The 13,408-nt window shown below is 62.2% G+C and overlaps 1 protein-coding gene across 1 annotated transcript in view; it reads left to right on the top strand.

Moving 5' to 3' along the window:
* Positions 1-1,322: 1,322 nt before the first annotated feature.
* Positions 1,323-13,408, top strand: part of Adap1 (ArfGAP with dual PH domains 1) — a gene marked incomplete in the record, with an annotated part of 30,848 nt that continues 18,762 nt past the window's right edge. The window contains 2 exon segments of the mRNA XM_074075448.1: positions 1,323-1,621; positions 11,235-11,365. Coding sequence (XP_073931549.1) covers positions 1,540-1,621; positions 11,235-11,365 — 213 coding nt within the window.

The raw sequence follows: 13,408 nt of genomic DNA, 5'->3' as shown, positions 1-13,408 counted from the left end.
CCACTGAGGCCACTCACAGGCATGACTTCACCTGGACCTTGGTAGCAGGTGTGGCCTGTCCACTGCCCTTGGGCCGGTGACCTTTTGAGTAGCTGCAGTCATTAAAAAGGCGGACGGCCTGTGCGGACTTTGGGGTGTCAGGTTTATGAAGTGAAACCCCAAACAGCCAACCTTTAAGCCTGTCGCTATTCCAAACACCTGAGGGGACCATCTTACAAAGAGGGAATCTTGTTCTGGCTTATGGTGTTAGAGACTCCTGTCCAGGGTCACTGTGACCATGGGGGAGGCCCATGAGGTACAGTAACACCGCTCAGCCCACGGCCAGGAAACAGAAAAGAGAGTGAGGATGGCGCCGGGCCCCAGTCCCCTGTGACCTAAAGAGCTCTTCCCTGTAGCTCCACCCTGGTGACCATGCCTGTAACACCCGGGCCCTTGGGGACAAGCCAGACCCAAACCATAGGGGAACCAACCCCCACCCCACGCGTGGTAGACAGCAGGAGGAGGGTTTCCGTGGGTGTTTGCGAAAAGGCTGCAGGTGGAGGAAGATTCCGGAGGACGAGGGGGGCTGTTAAGACAGCAGGGAGTGGGGTGGGAAAGGCTGTAAATTTTCAAGCAGGTACTGGATTTGCAAAGCTTTGATTTGCTTCTCACAGTTCTGCACTGCAACCATGATTTAAAAAAATGGAGCCACACATGGTGACCACGCCTGCAATCCCAGCACTCAGGAGGCAGAAGGAAGGAGGGAGGGAGGGAGGAAGGAAGGAAGGAGGGAGGAAGAAGGGAGGGAGGAAGAAGGGAGGGAGGAAGAAGGGAGGGAGGGAGGGAAGTAAGGCAAGAAGGAAGGAAGGAAGGAAGGAAGGAAGGAGGGAGGGAAGGAAGGACTTAAAAGATGCTGGGGTGCACAGACACCCCACTCTGGCCTGGCAGGAGATCCCCCACCCCTCATGTCTCCTGCCTGATGGGGAGGGTATGTCCAGCTCCCTGTGGCCACTGCTGTCCTGTCTGTGGGTGAGGAGGGCTTAGGGCTCCGGCACAGTCTTGGGGGTTGGCTCACCCCTCCCCCTCAGTCCCTTTGGACGCTGGCGTTGGTCACCCCCCGACTGTGTCCCCTGGGTAGAGATGGATGGCCTGAGCCACCCTTGCCCCAGCTCCAAGGAGCAGCGGTGTCCATGGGCAGAGTGGGAGGGCGGCGGCTCTGCGGGGCCCCCGCGCGCGCTCGGTGTCCGCGTGGGCTGTTGTGACACGGGCGTCACCGCCGGGGGGCGCCCGCGTGCCGCGCGCACAGCCGAGGCGAGCGGAGCCGAGCGGAGCGGAGCCGAGCGCGCCGTGCGCCCCGGCCGCGGCCACACGGGCGGCACCGGCGACACCGGCGACACGGGCGGCAGGAATGCGGAACCGGCGCGCGGACTGAGCCCCGGGATGGCGCAGGGGCGGCGGCGGCGCGCGGCCTGCGCGGGGCCCTAGCGAGCGGCGGAGCTGCGGGCCCGGCCATCGCGGCCATCGCGGGCGTCGCGGGCGTCGCGGGCGTCGCGGGCGGCCATGGCCAAGGAGCGGCGGAGGGCGGTGCTGGATCTGCTGCGGCGGCCGGGGAACGCGCGCTGCGCCGACTGCGGCGCCCCGGGTAGGTGCGGGCCGGGAGGGGCGCGGGTGGATCGGGACGCGGGTGGTTCCCGGGGTGCGGGTGGATTGGGGCGCGGGTGGATCGGGGTGCGGATCGGGGCGCGGGTGGATCCCGTGGCGCGGGTGGATCGAGGCGCGGGTGGATCGGGGTGCGGATCGGGGGCCGTGGTTGGATCGGGGGCGCAGGCGGATGGGGCGCGGGTGGTCGGGTGGGCGCGGTTCGTGGGTCCGGTACCGAGTCCTCCCAGGACCAGGACTCGGGCGGGGCGCGGCCCTCCTGCACCTGCCGGCGCCTTCCGCTCCCTGATTCCCAGTCCTCCGGCCCCCCAGCTCCCTGGACCCCCAAACCCCCGCCCCCTGGATCCGGGTCTCCCTCCCCACCCCCTGTTCCTGATTCCTCTGTGTCCGCCCCCCCTTATCTCACCCCCTCACCCTCTGGTCCCCACATCCCCGGCTCCCCCAGTCCCTGTTCACGAACTCCCATCCCCGGCCCCCTCCTTCTGGCCCCCCTGGATGTCTGCTCCCCATCCCTGGCTCCCCGGATCCCCCTTTCCCTGTCCCCTCCCTGATCCCCGACTCCCTGATCCCTGGCCCCCTGTTCCTGGCCCACCATCCCCTGTCCCCAGCTCTCCAGTTGGATCCCATCCCGACCCCTCCATCCCTGGTCCCCCATCCTCACTCCCGCCCTACCGCCCCTCCCCCTCCCTGCCCTCTGTGTGTGTCCCTGTCACCCGGGGCCACTGCCTTACGAAACCTCCCCGGCAAAGAAAGAGGAAATGGCTGGGGCTGCGGCTGGCTGCGGGGCGGGGCGGCCTCAGCCCAGGCCCCTGCTGCCCATGAGGACCACCTGCCTCCACCTGGGGGTTACATCATGGCCTCCCGGGTAGACCCAGGGATGGGCTGGCCTGGCCTAGCTGCTCTAGGGCAGGTGGCGGGGAGACCTGGGGCCCTGGGGACAGGTGGGGCAAAGAGGCACCTCCCCAACTTCGCCCTCATCACACCTGGTCTGGGGGATTTCCAGGTCTAGAGTCCAGCGGGTGCCCCGTTAGCTATGAGAGGAGAGGCTGTGCTCTCAACCCCGGGCTGGTCCTTGCCGGTGTGACCACCTGCCCACCCCACCCACAGAGGGACAGCTATCACCCACAGGTCCTGGGGTCCCTGGGGCAGCTGGCTGGAGGCACACAGCCTCTGGACACCCTGAAATTAGGACCTGGTCCTCAGCTGTCTCTGACCCCACCCTGTGGGCTGGGATAGTCTCTGATGGCCCCAGTCCTGGGATCTGCTGCAGTGTGCCCAGGGGTCCCTGAGGGAAGACAGTGACCAGCCTTGTTGGGAAACTGGGCAGGGTGGCATGGCCTTTTCCTGGCTTCCTGGGGTGTCAGTGCCCTGTGCTATGCAAGGCTCTTATCAGCTGGGCTGGCTCAGCCTGGACGCTCCATGTCCCTTCTGACACCTGCTCAGGAGACCTGTCCATGCCCAGGAGCCTGGCTGGTCAGCTGTCGGGGCTGGTGTGGGCACTGTCCCAGTCCTCCCTGGACACTCTGTCCAGGAGTGGTTTCTCTGCACTCCAGCCACGGGAGCCACGCAGCTAGCAGGAGGAAAAGGGGCTTCCTTGATATCCAGTGGGACCCACCTCATGTGGCCCACTCTCAGTGTCCTGCTGGCCCCTCGGTCCCCCTGAGTTCCAGAGCCCCTGCCAGGCAGCAGCCCGCTCTGTGCTGGGCTCTCTTGTCAGCTTTGAGCCAAGCCACCAGTTTTCAGAATCACCCATGACATCAGCAGCCTGCCCCTCTGTTGGGCAGCTCTGTGCAGGGACAGGACACTGTGGCCAGCTTCCAGTTTGCAGCCAGGGAAATTGAGGCCTTGTCAATCTGGGCTGTGTTGGGGGACACGGTGACCCCACACGGAGCTGGTGCTGCCGCTGACCCACCCAGGCTGTCTGTACCAACCTCCAGCCTCTGCCTCACCGCTTGCTGTGGGCACAGCCCTGCTGCCTGACTCGTGACCCCGTGGCGTGTCCACACAGGCTCTCTCTGTCTCTCGGCTGGTCTGCTCACGTCCTGTGCTGCTGTGGGGTGCAGCAGAGCCTCCTGTCCCATTGTGGCCAGCTTGGGGAGGAGGCAAGGGGCCTTTGGTTTGGGGAGGGACCGTCATGCGGATGAGCTCGTGGCTCAGTAGGAACAAGGTGTCCCAAGGGGACATCTGTTCTGGACAGCAGGACAGAAGGGCAGGCCCAGAACACTACCGGGCCTGGGCTCTGGGGTACACAGACCCCACTTGGCCGTGGGAGGTCCCCGGAGGCTGAAGGTCTCTGCAGCCCTTGGGAGCTCCTCCCACACCTGCCCCTTTAACCACCCCAAAGGTGGGCTCCCCAGCCTTGAACTTGGGACAGCAGGTGGGTGCATGTGAGGTCTCTGCCCTGGTGGGAGGGAGGGCGAGCCTCTGAGCCTCCCCGAACCTCGGGCCGTCAGACGCCACAAGGGCTTGAGAGTCTCAGCCTTTGACTCGGTTGGGAACTGGGTCGTAAAACCATGGTTCTTTGGTGCTGGTCACCTGGACACCAGGTGAAACCAAGCAGCCCTTCCAGGACTGCCTGGCCTTTTGGCTCTGGAGATCAGGTAGAAATCTTTCTTTGTTTCTTTTTGATGGTACTGGGGCTTGAACTCAGGACCTCATGCTTGCTGGGCAGGTGCTTTCTGCTTGAGCCACACCCCAGCCCCTTGCCTGGAGCTGGCCTTGGACTGTGATCCTCCTACCTCTGCCTCCCGTGTAGCTGGGGTGACAGGCGTGTGTCACCACACCCTGCTTTTATTGCTTGAGATGGGGTCTCTTTGAATCACCTGGCTGGGGGAATTCAGGAATGGGGGAGGCTCTGTGCGGGGGGTACAGGGAGCTCTGGGTTTTTTGTTTTAATTGTGGCAAAATATACACAACATCAGACTTACCCTTTTAGTCACTTTCAGCACTCCGTTCAGGAGTGTTGAGCACTTTCACAGTGCTGTCCTTCCACCAAACTCATCTTCCCACACTGAAATTCTTTCCCCATTAAGTGCCAGCTTCCTGTCCCTGGGCACGGCCTTTCTACTTCCCGTCTCTGGGGCTCTGATGCCCTAGGGGCCTCTGGTGAGTGGAATCGCATCAGATCTGTTCTGCTGGGCCTGGTTTATTTCATGTCATCAAGGTTCATCCATGCTGCCCGAGGACTCGGAACGCCTTTCCTTGTTCAAGGCTGAGTAATATTCTATCATGTGTTGAATTGAGGAACTATGGACCATCCTCCCCTTCTTGATTTGTGCTCAAGTCGCAGGGCCCACAGTGGCCAGGCACGGCGGCCAGTCCTGGCGGCAAGCCCCCACTCAGGGTGGAGGCCCGGAGGCCCGAGCCCTGACCAGCCTCCCTCCTAGACAGAGTCTCCCCCTCTCCCATCTGTACCCCCGGGCCTGGGCCCTCCATCTGCACCGCTGGCTGAGGCTACCCCGGAGTGGACTTGTTGGATTGTGGGGCCAGCTGTGGCCCCACTGGCTTCTCCCTGCCCAAGGGTGCTGTGACCAAGTGGGGATCACCCTGCTTGGACCCCACACTCAGAGTCATTCACCCAGCCCTTGCTGGGCACCAGCGGGCGTGTCCCCCGAGCATAGCAGAGGTGACACGGGCAGTGTGGCTGGGAGGGGACAGAGGTAAGGCCTGCTGGGCGGAGCCTTTAGCCAAGGTCCTCCACCTGTGCACGTGAGCCTTGTGCTGGGGAGACCGAGGCAGCCGAGGGACGTCACAGACGGGAGGCGGAGCTGACGGTGCTGTGCGGGGCGGGTGGCGCGGCATGGTGGCAGTGGATGTCCACTTCGTCAGGATTGGCAGAGGACGAGGACAGACATCTGGCTGTGTCCGCACGGTGGACGGGGCTGGCCCTGCAGAACTGGGATGTGGGTAGCCGGTCCAGAGACCCTGGTCTGGCCTGGACCGGTCAAGGCACAGGAGGAAGGAGAGTTGATGAATAGAAGGTTCTGGAACGGGGTGGGGGTGTCACAGCGGGCAGGGTGGTCTGGATTCAGTGACAGGCATCGGGGACCCTGGACGAGGCAGGAGCTCGCAGGGGTGGAGGGGTCACTGACTTGAGCTCCATACGGGGACAAGGACGGGAGGAGGGTGCTGGGGGGTGGCCCTGTGGGGACAGGGGCCGATGCCAGCCAGCTGTGACACGTGTGCACCGTGGGCTCTGCTCAGGGCGCAGGGCTTTGAGATGAAGGAGAAGCAAGGCGGCCCCGGGCCTCGGCCACCGCCGTGGGACTTTGCTGTGTGTCAGTGGGCGGCCATGGAGCGGTGGACGCCTGCAGGCCGCGTGGTCAGTCCTGAGAGTGACCGTGGCGAGGTCCATGAGGAGACGGGGGCAGAACCCTGGGTCTGTTCACATCCAAGGCAATGGAATTCACCAGCATACGGGGTGCGGTGGACAGAGACGGGGCGAGGAGCCCTGTGGTTCCAGAAAGTGGACCAGTGGACTGGTGGGCAGGTGGGGACCGGGCGCTCCTCCGAGGGGTCAGTGGGGACCCCTGAGCCTGCAGCGGGCCGAGTGGTGTGGGAAGGAGGCTGAGGCAGCATCTCAACGTTTCCTTCTCCTTTTATAAAAAAAGAAACTTGCAGCCAGGCACCGGTGGCTCATCCCTGTAATCCCAGCTACTCAGGAGGATCGAGGTTCAAAGCCAGCCCCGGAAAATAGTTCCTGAGACCCTGGCTCAAAAACTCTCATCACCAAAAAGAAAAAAAGGGACGGATGGAGAGGCTCAAGTGGTAGAGCAGCTGCTTGGCAAGCATGAGGCCCTGAGTTCAAATCCCAGTGCCGCCAAAGGGGAAAAAAGGAGAGAGGGGATTGGGAAGTCCGGGTGAGTCTGATGGGAAGTTGGGGGCTGGAAGGACACCCCAAAGCCAGGTGGGAGGCGTGGGGTTGGGGCCATCACGGGGCCACGGGGGCAGGGGGGCAGCCCCAGGGCAAGTGGGCATCTGGCTCGTGGGGAGAGGAGGGCCAAGCCAAGAGCAGAGTCAGCCCAGCCACTCACCCACTGTCCAGGGACCCTGCTGGCCACTGACCAGGCCTTGCCTGGGAATCAGTTGTGACTGGAAGCTACACGGTCCTCACCTTCCAGCTGGGGACAGAGGAGTGTCAAAATGACAAGAGCCGTGGGGACGCCATGGCAGACAGGAGGGCAGGCCAGGCGAGCCATCTCTGGAGACCAGTGAGCACTGGTCACCTCTGCACCCCAAGGGGGCCCATCCTGCCTGGGGACCCCACTGTCCACCTGAGCTGCCCGTCCGTGCCTGGCCAGAGCAGAAGACCCCCTGACACGTCAGGGCCTCAGCTGAGCATCAGCAGTGACAAGGACGAATGTCTCCAGAACTGGCCACAGGGCTCTCTGCCTGAGTTCCACTGACAGGGGCCACTGCTGCCCTTCTGCCCCTGCTGGCCCTCGGCCAAGAGGGACACACCTGCCCACCTGGCTCGGCCCCAGGTCTGCCTCACCTGTGCAGGTGCCTTAGGCTGACCCGGAAGCAGTGACGTTGAGTCACCTTGGAGCTCCTGGGAGCGGCCGGGAGTGGCCGGCAGCTAGACAGGGCTGTGCCACCGGGAGGGATTGGGGACTCAGCCCTCTGTCCCCTCCACCACACCTGCCTGTGCCCCCGGCCACTGCTTGGGGTCACACCTGGGCTTGTGACACGGCCCTGGAAGTTGACTTCAAGCCTCTGGGCAGGAATTCTGGGGTCCTGGGTGGCCAGAAGTGACCAGAGAGGGGAGGAGGCCCTGCCCACGCCTGTGTGTTTGCCCCGAGGGCAGGGGCAGCCTGGACCTGGGAGAGGGACGCCTCCCGCAGGTGTCCAGGCCACCTGTCCTTGGAGGCTCTCGGAGGTGGCAGCTCCCACATACATGGGCTGCCGGCCCCTGTGTGTCGCTTGGCACTGGCTGGTTGGGGGACAGGTGTGGGCAGCCTGGCCATGAAGGAAGCCTACCAGGCCCCAGTCTCTGCCACTTGGAAAACCAAAGGGTCAGTCCCGTCCCCTCCCCCTGGGGGTCCTCCTGGCAGCCTTGCTAGACAATGGGGGCTTTAGCCCAGCCTGGATGGCCTCAGCGATGGCTGAGGGGGTCTGTTTGGGGTCCAGCGGCTTCTCTGGTCAGGGTGATGGGAGTCCAGTCAGTTCCTCACCAGCCGAAATGCAGGGTCCGTGCAGAGGCAGCTGGTCGAGAATTGACCTGGTCACACACCACTCGAGCCACCATATTTTTCAGATAGGCTCTCAAGTTTTCCCCTGGGGCCACCCTCGGACTGTCATCCTCTTATCGGTGCCTCCTGCATAGCTGGGATTGCAGACATATACCAGCATGCCCACCTGCTTTGTTGAGATGGGGTCTCGCTAACTTCTTGCTTGGGCTGGCCTGGAACTGTGATCCTCCCCATCTCCTTCTCCCATGTAGCTGAGATTATAGGTGTGCTCCACCGCGCCCTGCCCTGAACAAGGGCACAAAGTCAATTCTGAGATACTGGGCCTAAGGTTTGGGATGAGGCCAGAGGCTGGGCTCTCTGCTATGGCTTGGTCAAATTCCTCCCTCTGCGGGGCCCTTGCACAGGCCGTTCCCTCTGCCTGGGCCTCCACTGTCTTCCTCATCTGTAGGACTCAGCCACCTGTGTTCCTTCCTCCAGGAAGGCCTCCTGGCTTCCTGCCCAGCCATGCCACCTCTCCTGTGGCCTTTCCTTTGGTGCAAATAAGAGCTGATTTGTGAAACCGGGGTGAGAGCCTGTGTGGGTCCCCAGGCAGAGGCCCATTTGTTCAGGATGGTGACCCTGGCGCCTGGCACTGGGTGCCACTGGGAAGGCTGAGTAAAGACGGGCTCAGCTTCGGGTCCCAACACTGCCTCCTTCCAGCTCTCTCTGCCTCTTCCTGACAGCTCTGGAGGGAGCTGGGGGCCGAAGATGGTGGCACTGTCACCTCCAGGGGCCGGGAAGAGCCAGGGGTCTCGTTGGCTAGGGCTGGGACCTCCCTGCCTGGAATCCCAGTCTCACCCCGCCTGCAGTGTCACAGGCCGTCACCTCCCCACGTCTGAAGTTTGGGACATACCAGTGTCCCTGAGCCCTGGGAGACTCCACCTTGAGGTGACAGAATTCAGAGGCTCTTGGAGCCGCCTCCCTGCCCCTTCACCCCTGTCAGGGTCAAGGTCAAAGTGGATCGTCCACCTCCTGATGCCTCAGCCGGTGCTGGGGGCCCTGCTGACCCCGGGAGGCCACAGACCAGCAGAGGTCTTGCTGGCTGACCAGGCTGGATGGCTCGGCTGGGGGACCGCCTCACTTGGGGTCCCTGTCCTTGTCACTTCTCTGCCCCAGGCTGTCACTTCCCTGTGTTGCTGTGTTGGACCAGCAAGGAGGTCCGTGGGCAGGTGGGCTCTGGAGGCAGGTGATGGTGCTCACGTCCCCGCTGTGTGACTGGACTACTGCGGTCTCAGCTGGAAGGTCCCCAGGTCCAGCACTGGGTGGGGGAGGGACAGAGGAGGAGGGAGACCCAGGAGGACCTGGAGGACGCCGTGTGCCAGGCCGGCAGTCCAGGGACTCCAGCTGAGCAGCACGGTCGCCCCTGACCCGCGCCATGGCTTCTGCACAGAGTCGGCCACTGGAGAGACTGGGGATGGGGGCGAGGCCCCTTGGTTCCTGCATCTCACACGGTGGCCCCCGGCTGTGATGTCACCATACACAGCGGTGTGAACCTGTCTCAAGGGACAGTAGGAGGAAGTGACCATGGTCACAGTTCAAATGAGGGTTGTTTCATCCTCCAAATGTCTCTGGGGCCCCTTTGCAGCCCCCCCACGACTAAAGACACAAACCATCTCCCTCGGCTGACCAGCATCTGTAGGGTTGTTTGTTTTTTTCGGTGGGACTGGGGTTTGAACTCAGGGCCTGTACCTTGAGCCACTCCACTAGGCCTCTTTTGTGATGGGTTCTTTCAAGATAGGGTCTCTCGAACTAGTTTCCCAGGCTGGCTTTGAACCGTGATCCTCCTGATTTCTGCCTCCTGAGTAGCTGGGATTACAGGTGTGAGCCGCCAGCCGCAGCCTGGGGTTATTTTTTGCGTATGCAGAGGGGTGTCTAGTGGTGGGAAAAGCATTGTTTGGAATTTGTATCTTGGTCAATAATTAGAGCCCGTCGATGAGAGGGTCTGTTTTTAGCCTGTTCTGTCCCATGCCCCACTCCTGTCCTGATGACTGCGATTCGACATGTTCTGAAAACTATAGCATTGGGTCTCCATCTTTGTCCTCTTTCTAAGTCGTTTTCAGTATCCTATGTCTTTTTCACAAATTTTAGAATCAGCTTGAATTCTTTAAAAATCGGGCTGGATGCTGTGACTCACGCCTGTAATCCCAGCTATTTGGGAGGATCGTGGTTCGAGGCCAGCCAGGGCAAACAGTGCTAGAGACCCTATCTCCAAAAATAACCAAAGCAAAATGCGGCCCAAGTGATAGAGCTGCCTGCTTTGCAAGTGCAAAGCCGTGAGTTCAAACCCCAATCCCACCAAAACTCCCCCAAAAAACTGGGCTGGAAATCTGCTTGGAATTCCGCTGAAATCTATTGATTAATTTGGGGAGAATTTAAGTGTTAATGATGTTGATTTCTGATCAGGGAGAACAGGGTCCCTCTCTCTGTCTACTTGAGCCAAGTCCCCAGCCCTTTTTCGCGTTATTTTTTGAGTTATTTATGCCTGCACCTCGATCCTCCCAATCTCAGCTTCCCGCATAGCTGGGATGATAAGTGCACACCACTGCACCCAGCTATGGTTGAGATGGGGGTCTCACTAACTTTTTGTCCAGGTTGACCTTGAACCACAATCCTCCTGATCTCAGTCTCCCAAGTAGCAGGGATTACAGGTGTGAGCCACCAGTGCTGGGCTTTCTGTTGAACTTTTTAAAAAAGTAAACTACATATCTAGATGCACAGTCCCTAAATAGGTCTGCATACAAGGTCAGGCCACAGAGTGGCCGCTCCCCCGACTTCAGTGTTGGGCTCACCCCTCAATGTCCCCCAATCCGCCATCCACCTGCAGCTTCTCTCCCAGATGTGGCAGGTCCATCGGGTGTGGGCTGCACAGCTTGCGAGGTGTCCTATAGTCAGAATTCTTATTTTCTCCTCCTTCTTGGTCCTCTTGTCCAGGGATGGTTCTGTCACACAGATGTCCCCAGGGCAGCCACCCTGGAAGGGTTGCGCCCTGTCCTGCTGGGGTTTCTGGAATGCTGAGTGCTGGGCCTGTGACAAGAACCAACAGCAGATAGCCTCGAGGCAGGGGGCTCCTGGACAGAGGACCGTCGGCACGAGGGTGTCCCCCCGGGTCAAGCACCCTGCGTGGACCCCGCGTGACGGGCTCTCAGCAACTGTGGTGGGTCCTAGGAGCGTTCTGTCCACACCACAGGACAACCCGCTGGGGTGACTGCATGGTGGGATGCAGGGACCCTGGCTTAGGCCATGGAACCAGGTGGCCCTCAGGGGGCCTTCTGTCCCAGATGGGGCCTGTGTGACCTCTGACCCGATGCTGTGCCCACCCTCCAGGGCCCTGACTGAGCCTCCCTGACTTCCGGTCTCTCCTTTCAGATCCCGACTGGGCCTCCTACACGCTGGGGGTCTTCATCTGTCTGAGCTGCTCTGGGTTCCATCGGAACATCCCCCAGGTCAGCAAGGTCAAGTCCGTCCGCCTGGATGCCTGGGGTGAGGCCCAAGTGGAGGTACGGGACTAGAAGGGGGGCAGAGGGCAGAGGGCAGAGGGCATGGGCGGGGGGCCTGACTGTCCTATTGCCACACACACCACAGAATCTTCTCTGGACACTTGGGGACTCTGCCCTGAGGCTCCAGGCAGCCTGAGGGGCTCTTGTTGCTCCAGGGGTCACAGGCTGTCTCGGCACACAGGGTTTCATTGTCATTGCTGATCCCTGTGGGGAGCCATGGTGGGGAACAAAGGGCAAACCACTCATTAGTCTACCCACCCACCCATCCATCCGTCATCTATCATCCATCCACCTGTCCATGCCGTCATCCATGACCCACCCATCCATCTGTCATCTATGATCCATCAATCCATCCATCCACCCATCCACCCACCCATCCACCCATCCATCCATCCATCCACCCACCCACCCACCCACCCACCCACCCACCCATCCACCCATCCACCCATCCACCCATCCATCCACCCATCCACCCATCCACCCATCCACCCACCCACCCACCCATCCACCCACCCATCCACCCATCCACCCATCCACCCACCCACCCACCCACCCACCCATCCACCCACCCATCCACCCATCCACCCATCCATCCACCCACCCACCCACCCACCCACCCATCCACCCACCCACCCACCCATCCACCCATCCACCCACCCACCCACCCACCCATCCACCCATCCACCCATCCACCCACCCATCCACCCACCCACCCATCCACCCACCCATCCACCCACCCATCCACCCACCCATCCACCCACCCACCCACCCACCCATCCATCCATCCACCCATCCACCCACCCACCCACCCACCCACCCATCCACCCATCCACCCATCCACCCACCCACCCACCCATCCACCCACCCACCCACCCACCCACCCACCCACCCACCCATCCACCCATCCACCCATCCATCCACCCATCCACCCATCCACCCATCCACCCACCCACCCACCCATCCACCCACCCATCCACCCATCCACCCATCCACCCACCCACCCACCCACCCACCCATCCACCCACCCATCCACCCATCCACCCATCCATCCACCCATCCACCCACCCACCCACCCATCCACCCACCCACCCACCCATCCACCCATCCACCCACCCACCCACCCACCCATCCACCCATCCACCCATCCACCCACCCATCCACCCACCCACCCATCCACCCACCCATCCACCCACCCATCCACCCACCCATCCACCCACCCACCCACCCACCCATCCATCCATCCACCCATCCACCCACCCACCCACCCACCCACCCATCCACCCATCCACCCATCCATCCACCCACCCACCCATCCACCCACCCATCCACCCACCCATCCACCCACCCATCCACCCACCCATCCACCCACCCATCCACCCACCCACCCACCCACCCATCCATCCATCCACCCATCCACCCACCCACCCACCCACCCACCCATCCACCCATCCACCCACCCATCCACCCACCCACCCACCCACCCACCCACCCACCCATCCACCCACCCATCCACCCACCCACCCACCCACCCATCCACCCACCCACCCACCCACCCACCCATCCACCCACCCACCCACCCACCCACCCATCCACCCACCCATCCACCCACCCACCCACCCACCCACCCACCCACCCATCCACCCACCCATCCACCCACCCATCCACCCACCCACCCACCCATCCACCCACCCATCCACCCACCCATCCACCCACCCATCCACCCACCCATCCACCCACCCATCCACCCACCCACCCACCCATCCACCCACCCATCCACCCACCCACCCACCCACCCACCCATCCACCCACCCACCCACCCACCCATCCACCCATCCACCCATCCACCCACCCATCCACCCACCCACCCATCCACCCACCCACCCATCCACCCACCCACCCGTCCATCCATCCACCAGTCCATCCATCCACCTGTCCATCCACCTGTCCATCCACCCATCCATCTGTCCCTCCACCTGTAGACCAGCCACACCCTGTGTGTCAGCCCAAGTCAGCTCCCCATCTACTCCACACAGGGTTTGTCCA

Source organism: Castor canadensis, chromosome 6, assembly GCF_047511655.1.
Source record: "Castor canadensis chromosome 6, mCasCan1.hap1v2, whole genome shotgun sequence".
Classification (NCBI taxonomy): domain Eukaryota; kingdom Metazoa; phylum Chordata; class Mammalia; order Rodentia; family Castoridae; genus Castor; species Castor canadensis.
Note: the sequence above shows the minus strand (reverse complement) of the source record. Positions and strands in the feature narration are given on the sequence as shown.